The 22,414-nt window shown below is 36.2% G+C and overlaps 3 protein-coding genes across 4 annotated transcripts; 1 reads left to right on the forward strand and 2 right to left on the reverse strand.

Annotated features, from left to right (window-relative positions):
• Positions 1-724: 724 nt before the first annotated feature.
• LOC111405572 (protein YLS7) lies at positions 725-6,090 on the reverse strand. Its single transcript, XM_023034520.1, has 4 exons — positions 5,629-6,090; positions 4,418-5,017; positions 2,726-3,000; positions 725-1,767 (listed from the first exon to the last, which is right to left on the reverse strand). The coding sequence occupies exons 2-4, from the start codon at positions 4,989-4,991 to the stop codon at positions 958-960; spliced, it is 1,659 nt and encodes a 552-aa protein (XP_022890288.1). The 5' UTR covers positions 4,992-5,017; positions 5,629-6,090; the 3' UTR covers positions 725-957.
• A 5,632-nt stretch (positions 6,091-11,722) lies between these two features.
• On the forward strand, positions 11,723-14,941 carry LOC111405574 (ATP-dependent Clp protease ATP-binding subunit CLPT1, chloroplastic-like). Its single transcript, XM_023034523.1, has 6 exons — positions 11,723-12,125; positions 12,221-12,256; positions 12,378-12,487; positions 13,159-13,338; positions 14,322-14,449; positions 14,584-14,941. Exons 1-6 carry the CDS (start codon positions 11,917-11,919, stop codon positions 14,626-14,628), a joined length of 708 nt encoding a protein of 235 aa, XP_022890291.1. The 5' UTR covers positions 11,723-11,916; the 3' UTR covers positions 14,629-14,941.
• A 261-nt stretch (positions 14,942-15,202) lies between these two features.
• On the reverse strand, positions 15,203-22,414 carry LOC111405573 (LRR receptor-like serine/threonine-protein kinase ERL2). 2 transcript variants are annotated; one of them, XM_023034522.1, is made up of 27 exons: positions 21,974-22,411; positions 21,264-21,402; positions 21,102-21,173; positions 20,587-20,658; positions 20,406-20,477; positions 20,245-20,316; positions 20,057-20,128; positions 19,851-19,922; positions 19,619-19,690; positions 19,472-19,540; positions 19,243-19,314; positions 19,041-19,112; positions 18,888-18,959; positions 18,728-18,799; positions 18,574-18,645; positions 18,394-18,465; positions 18,236-18,307; positions 18,090-18,161; positions 17,927-17,998; positions 17,759-17,830; positions 17,471-17,542; positions 17,322-17,393; positions 17,132-17,202; positions 16,874-17,005; positions 16,451-16,789; positions 15,956-16,326; positions 15,203-15,801 (listed from the first exon to the last, which is right to left on the reverse strand). In XM_023034522.1, the coding sequence occupies exons 1-27, from the start codon at positions 22,047-22,049 to the stop codon at positions 15,439-15,441; spliced, it is 2,928 nt and encodes a 975-aa protein (XP_022890290.1). In that variant the 5' UTR covers positions 22,050-22,411; the 3' UTR covers positions 15,203-15,438. The 2 variants fall into 2 exon arrangements, with proteins under 2 accessions (XP_022890290.1, XP_022890289.1); XM_023034521.1 differs by having other exon boundaries at positions 16,451-17,005; positions 21,974-22,414.

Consider the following 22,414-nt stretch of genomic DNA (forward strand, 5'->3'; position numbering starts at 1 on the left):
TTAACTTGCTGTTGTTAAAAGATTTGAGACCAACTTGATATGAGAGCAATTGGTTGGGTACCAGTGGGAAAATTATACTAATTGATTGAACTTTTACCAGTAGTAAGTAAAATTAAAAATTGGCTACGTAAAAGAATGCCTGGAATTTACCACGTTATAGAAAAAGGACAGAGGAAACGTCAATGATGTCACAGTATTGGGCATTGTTCTATGTGTACAAGGGAGTTTTGAAAAATTCTGTGCGTCCAGAAATTTTTTTCACAGAATGGTGCCAGAAGTCTTACTTAGCGCGGGCTTCATGTTTAATATAATATTCCCAAAATCAACCATCCACCCCCACCATGTGTCTTTTTTGTATCTCTTCTGTACATCCATGTTCTGTACATGTAGTGGAGCTCGGGAGTTTTACGTAAAAATCTACAAAATTTCATTTGGCAGATTTTCATTGGGTGTTGAAGGGGGAAAAAAACACGAAAGCTCACAAAACCTGACGAATAAGAATAGCAACCAGATGCTGGTTCAAAGACAAGACCTGGAACTTCACCTTCTTCAGCAAAAGCAACATTATGCTCAACTTTTTGCATCAAATCTACGATCACATCCAAAGCAAGTGAATATAGAAATCCTTTCGGGGAAGGAAGCAAAAAAGAGAGACTGAGTTATGATCAAGAATGAAGTCATTGTTGAATAGGCAAAGAAGTACAGAAGACTTATTTCTTTGAAATTAGATAAATCAACAACCGATTAACAAATAACTTATATTCTTGTGAGTTGTTACAACTGAGGTAAAGAATAACCTTGTAATTCACAAACTAGACCTGTTCCAGTATCTCTATATAAGATGTTTGAGAGTAAAAACTACTAACCCTCATTCCATCCACATGTTCCAAAATTAAGTGCAAAGTACTATATAAATTAAAGAAACATAGGATAGTTTAGTAACAAGATGAGTGACTCTCATGAAGCAATATTTTGTCTGTCCTCAAATTCTCTCCTTACAACTTCAAGCACCAGTTCATTCCACGTATCAACTGGACCTGGCATGCACCAGTGCAAGCAATCCTGGGGCGGGGGCCTACCATCTGGGCCCCTTTTAGTGATTTTATTTGGATCCGGGCTTCGATATGGACCGGGATGTCCATCATGGCGATGTGAAAATGCTTCTGTTATATCCATTAGTTTCATTTTCGATTTGTTTGTCTTTTTCTTCATAGCACGATTAAACCCTGTCACTTGCTTCTCGTGCATTATATTGGTAAAACCATTCTCAACTAATTCACTATCCAAGGCAGGCCTGACCTTTCCAGTGCACGATCCTCCAGTGTTCCAGGCTCCACCCTCATAATGATCAGGTGAAAAGCTACGAACGATTGTTAGACCAGTGTAATTCCGATGTGTGACTAATGCAGTAACAATTGTTTCGATGGATATTCCAAAAGCTTCAATGTTGTCAATCTTCTTTTTTCTAGACTTGTCTGGCCACCACAATTGTCCTCCCACGATCTCATTGTTCAATATATAAACTGACTGCTTTGCAAACCAGTGGCCAGAGGAGAGGACTATCACATCAAAATCCATAATGTATTGCATGAAAACTTCATCAGGTGCATCAAGGTGGAGCTTGACCACGCCAGCGGGAGCAAAATCAAATGGCTCAGATGTTTGGTGAATGAGCCAGGACGACCATATGCGAACAATCATTGTAGATGTAGATCTGAAATAATAACGTTGCATTCTTTTATTTCCTCTATTTTTCGGAACCTCAACCTGAAAGAATCCCAGAATTATGAATTCGAGAGCCATTTTAATTTTCAACAAAATAACAATAAGCAATCCATTTGAGCAAAGTGCAAATCATATACCATGCTTTACGCGGATGAGTCCATATGTAATATTTATACTTCTTTGGAAAGCAAACAGATAATTCTGTCGAAAATAACTTCGAGGGTTTAAAAAACCAACCTTTCATGACAAAACAGACACCTACGGAGAGAATCGTACAGTCAAACGGAAGGTATTTGCTTCCAGAACTACTTTTGTCAGGGGTCACTAAGGTTTTATTCAGAGGCTTAAAAGATATTAAAACGAAAAAAATGCCCCCTCTATGAACCCAGAGAGAAAAAAGGAAGCAGGGCTAACCTTTGGAAAAAATGATAGGGGAAATATAGAAAAAGAAAATAAAAACTGAAAACAGTTATTACGGTTTAAAAACCACAGAACCAAAAATACGCCAGACTTGGTGGATTAATGATGGATTAGGAGTCATTGTTTTGCTCCTATATTATACAGTTTATGTTTGTTTCCCGTGGCATTATGTCCAACATGGAATTCACCATCCAGTTGCTCATTTCATTGGCATTTAATATATATAAGAGAGATTTTGCATGTATTGTGGGGTATTAGGCTCTAAAGGGTTTCCTTTCGATGCATTGTTCTTTCTCCACAAAATATTTTCTACACACTGACTCGGAGTGAGATGGAATCAACTTACAGGTTTTTGCCAAAATCATTCATTTGCTATAAGAACATAAACATGAATTCCAAAATTATCACACCATGCGAGAGAAAAAAAAAAAAAAAAAAAAAAAAAAAACAGAGAAAGATGAGAGAGATATAGAGTACGAACAAATCACCAATGTAACTGATCCAGATGGTTCAGAGAACTAAAATATGAACGTTGTCAGATGACTAAATAAATAAATATAAATGGGATCTTTCCAATAACCTGCCAAAGGATGCACAGCAGTGCTTCCATCTGATTTCGAGCTACTGAATCGCCAATGAAAGCTAATGTCTTTCCTCTCATTAACTCCAGGAACTTCTTTGCTTCAAACCTAGGGAGGTCACACTGAGAAGGTTTCCATCTCCAATTCTCGTAATCTTTGTCAGGTCTTCCATTTCCCTGGCAATTTTGCATCTGAGTGATGATAGGGCAGGAATTATTTGTGTACAATGGTCCAGTTGATTCATAAATCCACTTTCCATGGTAAAGATCGCATCCTGTAACACAATCAAGATATAGCCTAGTTCAGTTTATATGTCTCACACGTGAATTTATACCCAATAAATTTTGATTTTATTTTCTTAAGACTCGAAAAGCAAGCCAAATAGGATGACTGCGCAAGTTTTCAGCTCAGAGCATATTATACAGTGAAAGTTTCCAGAGTTCAACAGGCCATTCATACCCCAGCCAGTGTGCGTAAATATATATTTTTTCCATCTGTGCAAGCTCAAAACTATATAATCACTGATGTCAACCATACCCAGCTTGATTTACATGAGATTTCTACATCGTGATTGAAAAAGTTATTGCAAAGTATTTTCCCAAGGTGACAAGCAATTTAGGCACAAACAATTGATTAATGTCCTTTCATAAAAGAAAAGTACAAATGCCTGATTAGAAACACAAAAAAATGAAAGTGTGGTGTTTAGACTATCCTTCCTTATTAGTTAACATGCTTTCATGAGCATTCTCAATTCTCATAAAAATATAACCGTATGTAATTTGTCCTACAAGAGGGAATTCATTAGATATATCAATAAACTGAATATGTCTAGAGGTAATGTGGAAAGCTTATCAGCCCGTGTCCACATAAAGATGTGAAACTTAACTTAATAAACCACAAAAACAAATTAATTTTCTCCAACAAAATAAACAACATAGACAAGGAGACAGAAAGACTCCAACTGGAGCTATTACGTCTTCGTTTGGAAAGAATATATAAACGGTGTTATAATAGACAGGATTGGGTGGTGGATAAGGGGAAACTACTTGTGAGTCTATTGGAATGTGTGGTTGAGAAGTGTGACAATTTATAAATTGATTTGACCTTTATAATTTGATTTACGACATTTGCCAAATGCAAGCTAAGTAGAAAATTAAACTCCAGTTGTATATACATTACAAAATGTATATAAATTGATTTGAATATTGGAATGTGTGGTTGAAAATGAAGTTTGACCATTTATAAATTGATTTTGACCATTATGAATTGATTTACAAAGTTTGCCAAACGGAGGCTAAGTAGAAAATTAAACTCCAGTTGTATTTACATTACAAAATGTATATAAATTGATTTGACAATTGGAATGTGTGGTTGAAAATGAAATTTGATCATTTATAAATTCATTTACAAAGTTGGCCAAATGGAGGCTAAGTAGAAAATTAAACTCCAATTTTATATACATTTTTTTTTTCTATGACTATGGGTGTCCGGACCAACTTACGCACATCTCGACTAATTCGACGAAGCCCTGGAGTTTACATCCAATTTTATATACACCACAAAATGTAAAATGCAAGAGTTACATAAAAGTTAAAGAAGATGTAAAAAACCATCAGAGAAGTCTTGGTAGTTGGTATTTATAAAATAATGGAAGTACAGGGCAAAATTGCATGGTGAAAATGAACTAGTACCTGAATCAACTACATCAGACTGATTCCTGTTGGTGGCAGTAGGAGATATCACAGCATCCTTCAATTCTTCACGTGTATTATTGGATGGGGCATTTTCATCATGCTCTGTAACTTTGGGCAAAGCCGAAGTTTTATTGCCAGTCTCTTGCTGCTTTATATTAGAATGCAGTGACTCATCCTTCAGATTCTTGGATTCCTTTTGCCTCGAACCTGACAATTCACTCTTATCTTGAGAATCGGGGTTCTGTTTTTTGTCAACCGGAGTATCTTGGCCATCAGCCCCACCTACTCTTATAGATCCACCACCATCATACTGAGAATTAAATCCAGAAACCGATTCATTAAGGGTAGATACTGAAGAAAACTGTTCCTTAAGGGTTAATAGTGAGTCAATCTTTCTGGAGCGATCAACACCGTAGAAATACCCACGAACTGTGGACCCAATGGGTTGGGAGACCAATATGGTTGAAGCAAGAATTAAGAATAATGCAAGGCCTCCCACTGAAGCTACAATCGATGTAAGGGTCTTTGGATAGGCCGTTCTCAGCTGTTCTTTAACAGAAACTGAAGCCATGGCTTTCTTTCTAAATTAAACAGCTCCTACAAAATCAACATACAAGACATGAGACCAATGAAAACTTCAAGAAACATCTATCAAACAGCAACTTTCAGACTAACTAAAGTCAAACTTTTGATTGCAATTTGAACAACAGTCTATCAGTTTGCGGAAAATGCCCTCAATCTAACATTACTGGTAAGTGGAGACAAAACTGAAACATCTATGGATGAATTTAACACGGATCGGCAATATTATACATTTTCGTCTTCCAAAATTTCTTCACAGGAGCTTAACTCAAGAAAAGAGAGCAAATTAATCTTTAGCCAAAAAAAGAAAAAAAAATCAAATCTCATTGATTTAAACTGCATTTATGACAATTAAACGCTAACTTAGAATTAAAATGATCAGTTAGTGATCGAATCACAAAAATACAATTCGAGAGGGAAAAAAAAGGAACACTGATGCAATCAAGATTTTGAAACCTAGACCATCTCATCAGACGTCCAAAAAATATCTAGATTTCAACTTTCTGCCTAATGGAGTAACAGTGATATATTTGAATCAAGCATTCAAACCCCACAAACAAAATTCACACTTTACGAAAATTCACAAAAACTGCGAATCGTAGTAGAGAAAACTCCACAAATCTTACCTTTGGAAAACACATTAAGCTCCAATTGACCCGTAAAATAGAATGCCAACCATTAAACAAAAGATTCAACCTAAAAATTCTTTGATTTCCGCAAAACGGGTGAAAATTTAAAAATTATTCGTGAACATATATTGCACAAGTGGTTCGGAGAGCTTAAGGAGCGGTGGAGCGTAAATCAAATAATATTAAGGATAAAAAAAAACAAGTGATTTGGATCGGGAAAGAATGATCTGTCGACAATTACGTAATAATTGGAATCCGGTTGATCTAATTTAATGATAGATTTGCTAAATGTAAATTGATTATTATGAAATCTAGGATTTAAGGTAAAGAAGTTGTTTGTCTCCGTGTTTTATTGTTGGATTCCAGCGGATAAAATCAGGCCCATAGACGGTCTGAACTGGACAATTGAAATATGGAAACTAGTAATCTGGAATTGGAACAGGTCTCCTAATTCCACTGAATGAATGAATCATTTTATTTTATTTGAATTATTTTTATGTTATTCATTTAAATTATATTTTAAAATAAAGATTCAATTATATAGGGACATAAATGACAATAATCATGTCCCGTTCCAAACCTGTCTTTCGAAAATTATCTCAATATACTTTCCTTATAGGGAGTGAACGATAGATGTTCATGAATGGGAAAATAAGTACGAACTCTATGCGCTTGGATGCATTGTTGTGATTCTCCGATCACGAAAGGAGAAGATAAAATAAGAGGAAAAACTAATTCTATTTCTATCTTGAATAGAATTTATAATAGAATATTACAAACTCTCTAAAAAACCTTTCAAGAACTCTCTCCAATCTCTCTATTTTTTTTTTTCTCTCTTTTACACGCTACTTTTTTCCTCTCATGGGACATAAAAAAATTCTCTTTATGATAATATATATTTATAGAAATTTTTTTGCTACAAACCGTCATAAAATTTTGGCCAAAAAACATGCCACATAGTTCATTGTTGAAGAGTCAAAATGGGTGTCTGCCTTCAATTTGTCTTTTGCATGGGAAAGACTTGCTCATTAAGAAATTGATAACAAATTGTGGCTGATTTTCAATGACTTCAAAAGGAAGAAATTGATTAAAAACTAGTTGGAATTGTAGTTGGAATGCGGCTGGACTTATCAATTCTCCCCCTCCAGTCGCATTTAAATCAATTGTTATTTGACAATCATCCCAACTATGTCTCTGCATAGCTCTAACTTTTCTCTTGGAACCACCTTTGTTAACATATCTGTTGGATTCTCATTTGTTTGAATCTTCACTAGTTTCAACAGTTGTTGATCCATCACTTCTCTTATCTAACGATAGCGGATGTCAATGTGCTTTGTCCGAGAATGGCACATTGAATTCTTACTTAAGTCAATAGCACTTTGACTGTCAAAATGTACTTTGTAATCTTTCTGCTTGATCCCTAATTATTAGAGAAATCGCTTTAACCACAACATTTTTTTACTTGCTTTCGTCGCTGCAATATATTTTGCTTCTGTTGTAGATAAAGCAACACACTTTTGTAGTCTTGACTGCCATGAAACAGCTCCCCCTGCAAAAGTGTAGAGAAATTCTGAAGTAGATTTTCTATTATCAAGATCTTCAGTCATATCTGAATCTATATAACCTTCCAAGATTGGATCAACTCCCCCGTAGTACAGACATATATTTGATGTTCCTTTAAGGTACCTGAGAATCCACTTGACTGCCTCCCAATGTTCCTTTCCAGGATTAGAAATAAAACAACTCAACATGCCTACTGTATGGGCAATATCTGGCATTGTACATACCATGGCATACATCAAGCTTCCAATTGCTAAAGAATAAGGTATCAATAACATCTCCTCTATCTCTTTCTTGCATGAGGGGCATGAAATTTTCCTCAACTTGAAGTGGTTGGCCAGTGAAATGCTGACGGGTTTGGCATTATGCATGTTGAATCTCTTGATCACTCGTTTAACATACTTTTCTTGAGATAGCCACAACATTTTATTCTTCCTATCTCGGGTTATGTGCATTCCTAAAATCTATTGAGCTGACCTAAGTCCTTCATGTAGAGAGTTTCTTCTTCAGCTAGCTAATTTTTGTTACATCTTGTCCAATGATCAACATGTCGTCTACATATAATAAAAGAGCAACTAAATTGCCATCTGGAAAACCTCTGGATATAAACACATTGATCTATAGCAGTTCTTTTGTAACCTTGACTCACCATGAACGAGTCAAATTTTTTGTACCACTACCTTGGTGCTTGCTTAATACCATACAAACTCTTTTTCAACTTGCAAACGAAGTTCTCTTTACTTGAAACTTCAAAACCTTCTGGCTGCTTCCTATAAATTTCTTCATATAAATCAACATGAAGAAATATTGTCTTGACATCCATCTGTTCAAGCTCTAAATTCAAACTGACTACTAATCCAAGGATAACTCGAATTGAGGCCATCTTTACAACAGGTGAAAAAATCTCATCAAAGTCAATTCCCTTCTTCTGAAGAAATCCCTTGACTACCAAACGGGCTTTATGTTTTACCACATTTTCGCTGTCATCTTTCTTGAACTTGAAAACCCATCTATTCCTTAATGCCTTCTTTCCCTTCGGAAGCTCAACCAACTCATATGTTTGATTTTTTTGTAGTGACTCCATCTCATCCTGCATTACTCGTATCTACTTGTCTTTGTCTACGTGAGTTTGTGCTTACTAAAAGCTCTCTGGCTCTCCTTTGTCAGTGAGCAAAGTGTACTCTGATTCTGGATATCTTGTTGATGGAATCTGTCTTCGTTCAGATCTTCGTACCTATGGATTGTTGGTTTCAAGAGGTGCACTATCATCTAATTGATGTGATGGTCTGACAACTTCTGGTGAAGAGGATTGTGACTCCCCTTATTAATATCCTTTTCTTTATCCCTCCGTTCTGCTTTCAACATTTCCTCATACACATCGTCATTATTTATGGTGAATTGTGCTTGTGCTGGATCTGGAGCAATATTCTAGGTACCAAAATTAGAATTAGGAAATATTGTGGGCCTTTTAATGTCTTCTAATGTCTGGTCTTCTTGGAACACTACGTCCCCTGCTTCTGATGACCTTTTTTGTCTTTGGATCCTATAATTTGTATCCAAATTCCTCATCTCCATAGCCTATAAAGATGCATGGAATGGTCCTTGCATCTAGCTTTTGTCTTAGTTCCTTGGATACATGTACAAAGGCTAAACAGCCAAATACTCTCAGGTGAGAATAAGAGGGATATTTACCAGACCATACTTTCTTCGAAATTTCAAAATTCAACGATACTGATGGTGATCTGTTGATCAAGTAGTGGGCGGTTCGAACAGCTTCTCCCCAAAATGGCTTTGGCAGCTTAATAATACTTGTCATGCTTCTGACCTTTTCCATGATCGTCCGATTCATCCTCCCGGTGACTCCATTATGCTGTGGGGTACGTGGGACCATCTTCTCATGTCGAATGTCGTATGTCCTACAATAGGCTTCAATCTCTTTGGAAGTATACTCGCCTCCATTATCTGTGCAGAGACATTTCAGCTTCTTTCCCATTTCACACTCAACCATGGCATGAAATGATTTGAAATAATCCAATACTTGGTCCTTCATCTTCAAGAAATATACCCACACCTTTCGAGAGGCATCATCAATGAATGTCAAAAAATACTTGTTACCGCCTAGTGATTAAACCTCCAAGGGTCCACAAACATCAGAGTGTACTAGATTGAGCAACTCTAATCGTCTTGTCAAAGAGAAATTGAAGTCCTATGTTGCTTCCCAAATAGACAGTGATTGCAAGGGTCTAGCACAGCTTCCTTGGCAACTGTGATTAGCTCTTTCCTTGTCAAAGTAGACAACCCCTTCTCACTCATGTGACCAAGTCTCTAGTGCCACAAATTTTGAGAAGCTTCACGTTCTTCTACGTTGAGGCTATCCATATGCATCTTCACATGAGTCTTGTATAAAGTACCACATATATGTCCTCAAGCAACAACAATGGAACATTTCATCATTTTCCATGTGCTATTGCTAAAGCGATTGACATAGCCGTGTTTGTCAAGGGCTATCCTTGAAAGTAAATTTAGCCGAAAATCAGGTATATGTCAAACATTTTTCAGGGTTATTTTACACCCGAGGTTCGTTTGTATCTGGACATCACCAATTTCCACAATCTTAGAAGAACTGGTATTTCCCATCTTCACTGTACCAAAGTCGCCGACTTTGTATGTTGTGAAGAAATCTCTGCGTGGAGTGGCATGGTAAGAAGCTGCAATGTCTATTACCCACTCAATATCTTGGTTTGAGACATGAAGATATGTCTCCTCATGGATGGAGCAGATAGCCACCTCCCCCAGAAATAGTGACTAGTGTCTCTCCTTCCTTATTTTTCGACTGCAAATTGTTCTGGTCTTGCTCTCGTAGCAATTTACTGCAATTCTTCTTCAAGTAGCCCTCCATACCACAACAGTAACACTTGTAAGTAGGCTTCTTTCCATCTATGGATCTATCCCTACTTTTGCTTCTGCCTCTCCCCCTGCCTTGAACGCTTCCTTTCTGTCTTCCCCGGTTCTCTATGATAAGGGCATGTGATTGGTCCGTGTCTACGTCTTTTCTCCTGACCTCTTCATTAAATAGGGCATCCTTGACCGTAGACATGGTAAGTTTGCCAGCATGGGCTGAGTTGTTAAGAGATACTACTAATGTCTCCCAACTATTAGGAAGAGAACTTAAAAGTAGTAAGGCTTGTATTTCATCCCCAAGCGGCATCTCCACAGATGACAATTGGTTTACCAAGCTCTAAAACTCACTGGTATGCTCAACAACTGAAGTTCCACTCTTTAACTTCAAATTCACCAAACGCCTCATCAACAGGGCTTTGTTTCGAGCGATTTTGGCCTGGTACATGTCCTCCAGAATCTTCCAGAGGGCATATGCATCTGTCTCTTGTGCTACGTGGTGAAAAACACTATGATCAATTCATTGTTGAATCTGACCGATAGTTTTTTCTATTTAGCTTCTTCCACTCTGTCTCCTTGGTAGGATCGGGGTTTTCACCTTTGGCTTCCAGGGGATCATACAAATCCTTACAACTAAGGAGGTCTTCCATTCGAGGCCTCCACAGTGTGTAATTAGTCGCAGTGAGCTTGATCATAGCTCCTGATGAAGATTCCTCTATTGACATCTTGGCTTGCAAAAGCTTTATAAAAAAAAGGAAGTTGTATCAAAACTGTAAGAGCCAATTGATAAACATTGCTCTGATACCACTTGTTGTGATTCTCCAATCACGAAAAGAGAAGATAAAAAAAGAGGAAAAACTACTATTTTTATCTTGAATATAATTTACAATAGAATATTACAAACTCTCTAAAAAAAACCTTTCAAGAACTCTCTCCAATCTCTCTATTTTTTTCTCTCTTTTATACACTACTTTCTTCTTCTCATGGGACATAAAAAATTCTCTTTATGGTAGCATATATTTATAGATTTTTTTTTGCTACAAACCGTCATGAAATTCTGGCCAAAAAACCTGCCACATAGTTCACTGTTGAAGAATCAAAATGGGTGGCTGCCTTCAATTTGTCTTTTGCATGGGGAAAGATTTGCTCATTAAGAAATTGGTAACAAATTGTGACTGATTTTCAATGACTTCAAAAGGAAGAAACTGATTAAAAAATCAGCTGAAATTGCAGCTGGAATGCGGCTGGACTTATCACGCATGGTCCTTTAAAATAAACTATAGTTATGAGTTACGGCTTAAGCACATGGTTGGATCGTCACAAAAACTATATTGTGAAAGATAATCAATATATATGCAATAAAAATTTTGTCGTGTATACTTCAAAGTCGTGAAGAAAAAAGGTACAATTCCTAATTATATCACAAATGTTTGGCTCAATAAATGGGACCGATTATTGATGAAAAATGGATCCATAAGCCCATTCACAATTTAACTAAGCTCAGCCCAACTAATCAACTTCTCTGCGGGCCGGGTATTGTGGAGGTTTTTTCGCTGCAGTTCCCTCCGGTTTATACTAGAATCGCATTTGATCAAAAAGATATCGTCAGTCGAGGCCAGCATCTTCCTTTAATCTACCCGCTGCAATGTTCACTTTCAAGTCTATCTATTCATTTACATCTTACCAACCTTAAAATCTTCAAATTCTATTCCGCTAAATTGAAACAACAGTTTCTTCTTTAACCTCCAATATAGTAGTCCAGATTCTTATTATACCCTACAACCAATTTTCCAGTTTCCATTGAATCCGGGTCTGTCGAGAACTCAAATGGCTGCTCTCACACTTTCTGTGCTACCAATAATACCTTCACAAACTTGCAAGAAGCCCATTGAGAATTCTTTGATTCTCAAGTCTGAGAGTCTGTCAAATTCTTTTATTGGTACGAAGCTTTCGATCCAATCATCGAATTTCTCAATTTTAGCAGCAAAACGACGTAGTTCTACTGTTGCTACTGTCCTGTACAGTCTCCCCACTGGGTACAATTCTGTTCATTCACATGCATTATATACATACATTTTTACTTATTGTTCATTTGAGTTATTATTTGTGTTGTCAATTTTGGGGTTTGCAGAAAACAGGAGAGAAATGCATCTGAGGGGAAACCTAAGTATGTTTTTCAATTTTATGTTTATATAAATATGAATACGGGTTGTCGTTGAATTGTGGTTATTAATCATGTGTATATTTTAGAATTGGTACTGAGAGCTATTGAACAATGGTGTCTGTAGATGGTCAGCCAGGGCAATAAAGTCATTTGCAATGGCGGAGTTGGAGGCCAGGAAGTTCAAGTACCCAAACACTGGAACTGAAGCTTTGCTAATGGGCATTTTGGTTGAAGGTTGGTAATTAAATGATAATTCATGTTAATCCAGTTTGTTTGTAGAATTATAATTCACTCGGATTCTTTGTATTTCATAAATCTTATATTGCTGTGATAATTATTTCTGCTTATTCGATTGCTAGATGAACTCTTTGTATTTCATAAATCTGATATTGCTATGAAAATTAGTTCAGCTTATTTGATTGCTAGATGAACTTTCTTATATTGTAAATCTGATATTGCAATGATATTGGGTTCTTCAATATACCCCTCAAAGAGTGCCTCAAGAATGAGCCATGTGATGTTTTAGCAACAATCTTGGATGAATGAATCCATTTTTAGAGACCCACCTACAAAATTGAAGGTTGGGGACCTGTTTTCCTAATAAATTGAATTGTGACTGAAATGTACATTTATGAATAGATTGAGCACGTAGGTGGATTCCTAAACTGTTTTGATATTTTTTATGTGTCAACAATTTATATCTATGAATCCATACCTAGATATTGAAGGAATTGCCGTGTTGAAATATTGTCAAAATGCTGGCATAGTTGCAATTTGGTGTTATTTGAAAGAAATTGGATTTTTTTTTTTTAATTTATTTAAATTCAAAGAAGGATCTTCATCATGGAATCATTATGAGCCACTTATGTGCTTGTATTATTTATTTATTTATTTATTTTTTTCAGGAACTAGTTTGGCTGCAAAGTTTTTGAGGGAAAATGGTATTACACTTTTCAAGGTGCGAGAAGAAACTTTGAAATTGCTTGGAAAATCTGACATGTATTTCTTCAGTCCCGAGCATCCTCCCTTGACTGAACCAGCTCAAAGGGCTCTTGATTGGGCGTTAGATGAAAAATTGAAGTCAGGTAATCCTTGTCCATTACTTACATAATTGTATGATTACCTATTAACAGCATTTTGTCAATGCAATATTGATTTGGTAATACTAACTGAATTAGTGCTTTATGTAACTTCGCTAAAAATATAACAATGTTCAGGAGACATTTGTGCATAATATTTATCTTCTGCTACCCTGTGCAATTGCTATCATTGCCTAGTTAGACGCTGTTGCTGGTTTAGAGCGAGGAAACTAAGCCCCTGTTTGACAACCATTATTTTCAAACTCTTTTTTTCTACATACCCATGTTTTCAACTACACATTCATAAAATAAAATATTCTGCACATAAACCATAACTTTTCATTACTTTTTAACCACACATTTTCCTAAAATTCACTATTCAAAACTCTGCTTTTCCCAAATAATTGTTGTTAGACAGGGGCTAGGATAAAAGGCTTAAAAGCTAATGGGAGACATTACAATATTTATATTTCTGTTGGATTTTTTTATTTTTTATTTTTTGGGGGAAATATTAAAGAGCATTACTAGCATCTTCTACACTCCATGAAGTCTCTCATCTGACAATCCTAAGCTTTTGCATTCTTCATGCTAGTAAGCTGTGGTGTAACAGTTATACACCATCTTTTGTGATATTGAAATCTAGAAAAATTCAAGCTTTAGTGGATTCACAGTTGATCACCAAAACTGGCCAAAGCCAAACTTAAATTATAGATTTGATAGGTTAAAAATGTATTTCTGAATAGTGATTTTTTGGAGAATGTGTGGGAAAATTTTTGATTTATGTGTAATATTATTTTATTGAATATTGTGTGATTGAAAAGAAGAAAGAGAAAAACGTATTTTGATAAAAATGGGGCCTTAAACAAGGGATATTTTCAAATGCAAGTTGCTCTCATGAAAAATTATATCAGCAGTTGTTGTTCTTTGTGACATTTATGCCACATTTTAGCTGTTACAATATTTTTTGACTGAACAGAATTTATAAGCAGGTGAAAGTGGGGAAGTAACGACGGCACATTTACTACTTGGTATTTGGTCAGAAACGGAAGCTGCAGGGCATAAGATACTGGCTGCACTTGGTTTTGACGATGAGAAGGCTAAAGAGCTGGCAAAATCTGTAAGTATGCTATCCACTTTTTCACTACTCATTTTTACATGTTTTTAAACACTTCCCAAATGTATTCATTTGCACGATTAGTTTCCTATACATACCCTTGGATCCAATCCTTTCTTTTCTTTTCTTTTATGCAGATGGACAAGGATATTGTTTTGAGCTTCAAAAGGTCTGAAGGCTAATCGCCTTGAAAATCTTAGTTAAGTACATCCGAAAGAAAAGTAACCATCAGCATAATGATCTTATTATATAGACATTTTTTTTTTCAAGTAGGCCTCTCGATTGTCCCACAAATTACTTTTCCTTTTGGTGTTTTTGTAGAAAAGACATTTCATGTGATTCAAATGCCTATGGTGATAATTGCCCACGGCATATATGTTGTGATGTTATTGTCATCTCTCTCAGTTCACTTTAACTTCAGTTTTATCCAAAAACTAGTTTGTAACTATATTATGCAGTGTTAATCGAGTAATTTAAGCAAAGATTTTGTTGATTTCATATTCTCATCAAAGAAAGGATTTTATATTCATGCAGATAATTTTCATAAATACATGATATGTTGACTTGACAGTTGAACTGTTTCGTTTTAAACTTTTAGATGAGTTGATTTGACATAACTATAAGAACCACATTCTCCATTGCATGTGCATCGAGAACCGAAAAACAAAAGAATCAGCATGCAGATGCAAAATCAAAATGCTGAGTGCACATTAAACCAATACAAGAAACAGTCAGATTATGAAACAACAAAATAACTAAATGAACATGATAGGATTTACTAGCGGTGTAAATACCTGTATATATAGAAATTTAAGAAGTATCACAGTACATATATAAATGGTCTTAGGTTTTCTTGTACCAAAAAGCTAAATATAATCCCGGCAATTTTCATCTAGTTGTTTCAGTAATGTGATAAAAGGAAATTGGGATTATCACGTCCCTTGATCCATCCCCACCTTCCATAATAGATATAAATGGATCCATCAATAATCTTAGAGACTGTTTTTGGATATAACTTCACCAAATTTAACAAACCATTGAGCATCAGAAGAATTGTTGTCTTGCTGGAGTTGCTGTGGAGGCATGTGCAGTTGGGTCTGTCCTTTTCCAATCACAAACTTTGCATAGTTGATACTTGTAGGAGAAGCCGAGCAAGTTTTCATCGGAGGGGGTGGCAGTAAGGAGACAAGAACCCGAGAAACATCATGCATCGTTGGCCTTTCGAATGGATGAGGTCTCGTACAAAGTAAAGCAAGTTGAAAGGTTTTCCTTATGTGACTTGAGTCCATGCAGGTAACAGACACGTCGGGATCCACGGTCTCCATCACCGTGTTATCATCTGCTTTCGATAATATCTGAATAAACACAAGTGGAAAGGTAAGGATCATGTTTTGCTTAGCTTGGAGGAAGTGATAAATATATTATTGTCCACGTCTTTCGATTTAAATTTTGGTGCTAGTGACTGAAAACAATTACTCAACGAATAATGTGATTAAAGGAAAATAATACCAGCTGATGCAAGTTCAGATCGTTATCCACAGCCTTCTTTCCAGTCAATAGCTCAAGAAGAACAATGCCAAAGCTATAGACATCAGATTTTTCTGTTAGCCTGGAAGTCCTGGCATACTCAGGGTCGATATAGCCTATCGTTCCAAGAACATAGGTAGATGCATGAGTTTTTGCATTAGGTATACATTTTGCAATGCCGAAATCAGAGATATGAGCTTCAAAATTTGCATCGAGCAGAATATTTGAGGATTTTACGTCCCTATGAATGATTCTTGGGTTGCAATCATGGTGAAGATAAGCGAGTCCCTGTGCAGCACCAACAGCAATTTTCAGGCGTGTTTCCCAGTCGAGTTTTACCTTTTTAGATGGATCTGCATGGATGTTGCCCAAATACATTTAGTAAACGTTTGATACAAGGATTAATGAACACGTTAGACATTACATTTGTAGTAATGCTCGAAAATGAAAATGAAAATGATAAATGGAGTTACCAACCATGAAGAAGATCCCATAGAGAACCATTTTCCATATAATCATAGAAGAGAAGATTTCCCTGGGGTGAAAGCAAGTATCCATACAAGCTCACAAAGTTTCTGTGCCTGATACTGCCAATTGTCTCGAGTTCAGTCTCAAACTCGCCAGAATTACATTGATACTGACTGTAAAGTCGCTTAATTGCAATTGATCGGGAATTTTTCAATATGCATTTGTATACAATGCTGGAAGCTCCATATCCTATTATGTATTTCTCGCTCAAATTCTCAGTGAGCCTCATAATATCATCATATGTATAAATTGACAAATCCAGGTGAAGAGCAACAAGTTTTGGCGAACCTGACAAGAAAGTAACATACTTGTAAATCTGGACAAAGAAAATATTGTTTGAGGTAGGAAAATTTATATGAAGAACTGTAAAACCTTGAATGCTCTGGTTGGATTCTTTCAGAAACTGGTTTGGCACATTGGACTTGTAAATAGCAACTATTATCATGGATAACAAAGCAATGAAGCCTAATGTAACGCAAACAACAGCTGTTTGGGAAATCATAGCTGCACGACGCATCAAAACCATTCATTAGCCCTCCACACCAAGTCAGAAGCATGCATGCACAGGAGAAAAAAAAAAAGAAAAAAATCAATAATAATACTGGATTTTCGATATAGCATCATGTATACCTTTGATTTTTGGAGTGGGGTCACATATTGAACCCGGCCAGTTACCACATAATAATGGATTTCCAATGAAGCTGGCATTGATGTATTAAGCATGGATCAGAAATGATATATCAAGGGTAAGGGAACAAAGAGAGAAACTGGATTGAAAGTTTTGGTAAGCTTGAAAGTATGGTCCTTGTTCCTCCTGTACCTGTCAGGTGGAAACCGGGAGAAGTTTTTGCCCTGTGGGATAACCCCGGTAAAGTTGTTGTATGAAATATTCCTGCATACACATGCATCAGTTACCCACAACGAGATTTAAGTCCTAAAAATGTGACAATGTTAAGTAATGGAACTCACAGATAGGCAAGGCTCAAACAATTAGTTAGTTGGTTGGGAATTCTTCCATTCAAATTGTTGTCATTTAGAATGCTGCAGCAAAATATAAACAACAAAATAATTGTTATATTATTGCTCACAGGATGTTACAAGATTATAGGGTGATCAAATGGAAAACAACAGTTGAATTGTTAGGCTCGTGAGCATGTTTGGCTAAGCTTAAAAAGTTACAAGTGAATAAGCAATTGTTAACATAACATAAGAAAAGAATAAGTCATCTAAACACAACATGACTTCAGAGTAACTTACAGAGAGGCGAGATTTTGCAGCTGCCCCAACTCTTCTGGGATGCTGCCCCACAATGTGTTGAATGAAATATCGCTACAGCGATGAATCCTTTGTTAGTGAGGTTTTTAGTCACTGGTATGATGAAGGAGAAGGAAAATAAAGCATACTCCATTCTCAACAGAAACTCACATTTCCTGTATGCTCTTAAGAGTACCGAATTCAGCAGGAATTTGGCCATCAAGATGGTTGCGACTTAAATTCCTATTATTTGGTGTAAGCATACACTCAGAAAAATCACACGTATCACAGAATCATTACATGATGTCACATTCTAAGAATATTCATGTCTTACAGTGTAAGAAGATGCTCCAGATCTCCAACAGAAGCAGGAATTTGTCCAGTAAAACCATTGCTTGATAGATCCCTAAATAAGAAACCAACAATGTCACAACAGAGGTTGCCTGTGAAATAATGATAACGTTTAAACTTAGCACTCACAATGTGTCAAGATTGATGATATGCCCCAGCTCAACTGGTATGCTGCCCATAAACTGGTTGGATGAAAGATTCCTGTGGATCAAGTTATAGATCTTCTCAATGACAAGAAGTTGAAGTTAAGCTATCAACAATAACAAGTAATCACGAAAAGAACATACAAATAAGTTAGGCTCTCTAGATGTTTCAGTCCAGATGGAATTGAACCATTTAAGCGATTACCATGCACATTCCTACAGGAATGAAAAACAAAGGGGAAAAGACCTCCAGTCAAAATCCACTCACTAAGTTCGATATGGGAAACATAGGGAAGCTTAGTGAAAATAAATGAGAGATCTTACAATTGATTTAATGCTGTACAAGAACTGATGTTATCAGGAATGGGCCCTTCAAGATTGTTGTTTGCAAGATTTCTGGAAGATGATATCAAATCTTGAACCTGGTGATAGTTTAAGGGCACCAAAAATGTATATCAATAAAAAGCAAAGGACTTACAACTCAAAAAGTTGTTCCAATTTCCCAAGTTCGGCAGGAATTACACCATTCAATTGATTCTCATTTAGTTGCCTGCAAATGAGCTTGGTCAGCAGCCGAGGATACAAGGTAAAAACAAAAACCCAAAATTCAAAAAGTTGCATCAAGAAATATATCTAACAAATAGCTTAGTTTTGTCATATTTCCCAGCTCAGGTGGTATTCTTCCAGTAAGCTTGTTCCCATGAAGATACCTAAGATACACAAGATTTATTATGCCCGCATTAATAGAGACAAGAAACTTGAGTCAAAAGCACAACAAGCCTTGAACTCACAGCTTTCCGGTGTAAGACAGATTGCCTAGAATAGCAGGTATTGGTCCAACTAGTTCATTTTCACTTAAATCCCTGAATAAGTGCAAGATTTTGTTTGAGATTTCAAGATTGTAACTGAAAACTTAACCAAAAGACGAAGTACAAAGAGGTATACATTTTTTACTTATCCAAAAAATTCTATGAGAATAACATGCATACTTACAGGACAGCAAGGGCTTGCATTAAACCTATCACCTCTGGAATCTTTCCAGTTAGCCGATTTCCTTGTAGAGACCTGTCGAGAAACAAGCCATTTGCAATGGACCATAAGTAGATTATAGGTGTATAGATTTGAAAATACTTGAACATACTGATAGCAAGGAAGATTGGCATTTTGTAAACTTATTGCGACATCCTCATGCAGAAGTACAATCAAGAAGAATTTAACTTACAGAGTAGCCACTTGTAGAAACCCTATATTGTAAGGAATCCCTCCAGTGATCTGATTGTAGGAGATATCCCTGGATGAATAGATTTTCAGAATCATAAGGCTTTAATGGCAAATTTTGATACAACAGTATTATAGGAGAAGAACTTACAAGATCTCAAAACTTGTACAATTACCAATGTTGTCTGGGATTGTTCCGGTCAGGTTATTACCCCTTACATCACTGCAAAACAGACGAATGTGAAGTTGCAATAAAGGGTATAAAGCAAGTTTGGCTAATCTTAAAAGCTTCACCTCCAGAAAGTAAGTTAAGACTAAGCTTAGCAAAACATTCCCAGATGAAAAAGATTTGATCCATAAAGAGCACAGGGAAGAACACATACAAGAACCACAGGCCGGTGAGCTGGCACATATCAGGGGACAATGATCCTGCTAATGAATTTCCGCGCAAACCACTGTTTCAATCATGTGAAAAAGTGATGAAGAATAGTTGCACATCACGACAAGCTACATTGGAAGGGAAGATAACTCATATACGTAGACTAACTAAACGTGATAGTAGCTATTAAGCACAACCCTTTTTACTTACAGATACTGAAGTACTTCGTTCCAGTATATCAATCTTGGTATCTCACCTGTAAGCTGGTTTTGAGCAAGATCACTAGAGAAATATGCCAATGAAGAGCAATTAGTATTACAAGAAACAAAAGATTGTCAACTTGGAGAAGTGTCAGAAACAAAATAAAGAGTCTCCAAGCGAAAGACAAGGGCACTTACAGAGTTTTAAGGTTAGGAATCTGTGTGAGCGTAGAAGGAATCGGACCAGTGAACTGGTTGTTCTTCAAGTTCCTGTTTGAGATGATTTACTCGAACTTCAAGTCTTGAAACTAAAGTCTATTTGACAAAAAGGTGAAAATGCAGCAAAAAATATAACTTACAAGAAATCAAGTTGCTTAAGCTTAGAGATTGAGAAGGGTATGTCCCCATATAACATGTTATTTGATAAATCCCTGAAACATATAGCAATCACTAAAATGAATAAAAATTTATCGTACGTACAGCATTAAGAGGTCAAATGTTATAAAAATATGTAAAATGAAGAGATAAAGTTGTTCTTACAAATGCATCAGATAGACACAGTAACCAATCTCATCTGGAATTTGACCAGTTAAATTGTTTCCCTGGAGGTCACTACAAATATACATATTACATTTTTATGAGAATAACTTCAACTAGAGATTCTTGAATAATGCATATCTTTGACGCCTGAGGCTGCACTGACACTGTAATTTTCAGAATCTCAAAAATCAGAATTTAATAAGGAAATTGGATAGATTGCAAATTTCACAAAAGAGTAACTATGAATAATTGGTTTGCGTTTTGTTTTAATCCAACAAGTATCAAGAAAACATGTACAGATGATACTCTTCGTAAATACCCTCAAGTTTCTTGTGGTTCTCGAGTTAAAGACGCAAGGCTGTCAAGCCCCCAAATACAAAATAAAGGAAGCAAAAGATACGTTCACAGAGTTTAGCAAAAGATAACAATTTGGTCAGACTTTTGATCTAGGACATTTTTGCCTAACATCTAACATCTAGTTATGGAATAAAAGAGGTTTGTTGCAGAAAACATACAGAGATTGCAGATTCTTCAAATCTCCAACGGTTGGCGAAATTTCTCCCCCCAAGTTGAGGCTCGACAAATTTCTTTACCCAAAAAACCATCACGAAAGTTAAAATTGGTCAGATGCGAGTGGGCACCCAATATATTGAAAAAAGTGAGGGCAAAATACATACAGCGCAGCAACAGAAGTGCTGAAATTGCTACAAGTTACGCCTCGCCATGAACAAAAATCGTCGTTATGAACGTCATCCCAATCCAGCAGCACATTAGCCACGTTGCTGAATGATTCTTTTATGGACATTAATGCCTTGCCTATTATCAACATCAATTTACACAACAAATCAACAAAGTTGAAGTCCCTTTTTTTTATGCCAATGTGCCCTTTTTTTATGCCAATGTACATCACAGATGATATTACAAAAATAAATAAATAAATAAAATTTTTTTCCTTACTAAGGAGAAATGGGACTTTGTTTTTACTTGAAAAGAATGAAACAAAGAATTTGAATGAAAAACTATGTGTATCCTCTTTTTCGAGCAAAAAAACTGGTCTTTGTACTAATTCCTATTTAAATATAGGGAACCCATAACTTCACTTTTAATCATAATCAATAGCGTAACTCTGTTACACAGTTGCAGGGAATTGCATACATTCTTAAAAATACTTAGAATAAGACTATAAAATAGAAATAAAGATTAAAATTTCATTCAGCTATCTCTGATAGAAAAGAGATTTTATAAAAATGGTGAAAACACTGTGTATAATGAAACATTATCCCAGAACATTCCGAAGAATCGTTGTGATTTGAAGGTCAAGAACCCACACAAAGAAAAATAACTCACAGACACACACACTTGCATCAATCGACAGAGAGAGATGAACCTTCATCACTGAGAGGTGAAGCGAGAGGTAACAAAAGCAAAAACACCACCATTACAGAAAAGGAACCCAGTTTCATTTTCTTGTTCTTTTCGAAAACCAACAACGTTGCCTCCTCCAACCCAACGTCAAACAGAGCAAAATGCAAAGAATCGAAAGAAGAAGAGAAGAAAAATGACGAAATGTAGCACAATTCCAGAGGCAGTAAATCACTGGAGAGAAACGAGAATGAAGAAGTTAAGAGTAGTGAATAGCAGCAGAGCAGAGTTCATATCTCTCTCATGAATGTTTATGATGGATAAGACACCAAGTCTGTGCAAGTGTAAATATGAATGTGCGTTTATGTAGAGAGGGAGAGAGTGAACAGCAGGCGTTTGGCGTGAACCGTAAGGCAGAGCAGCAATAAGAGTGTGAGGCGAAAGAGACTAAGGGAGTGTGTTTAAT

This window comes from Olea europaea, chromosome 12 (assembly GCF_002742605.1).
Source record: "Olea europaea var. sylvestris chromosome 12, O_europaea_v1, whole genome shotgun sequence".
Lineage (NCBI taxonomy): Eukaryota > Viridiplantae > Streptophyta > Magnoliopsida > Lamiales > Oleaceae > Olea > Olea europaea.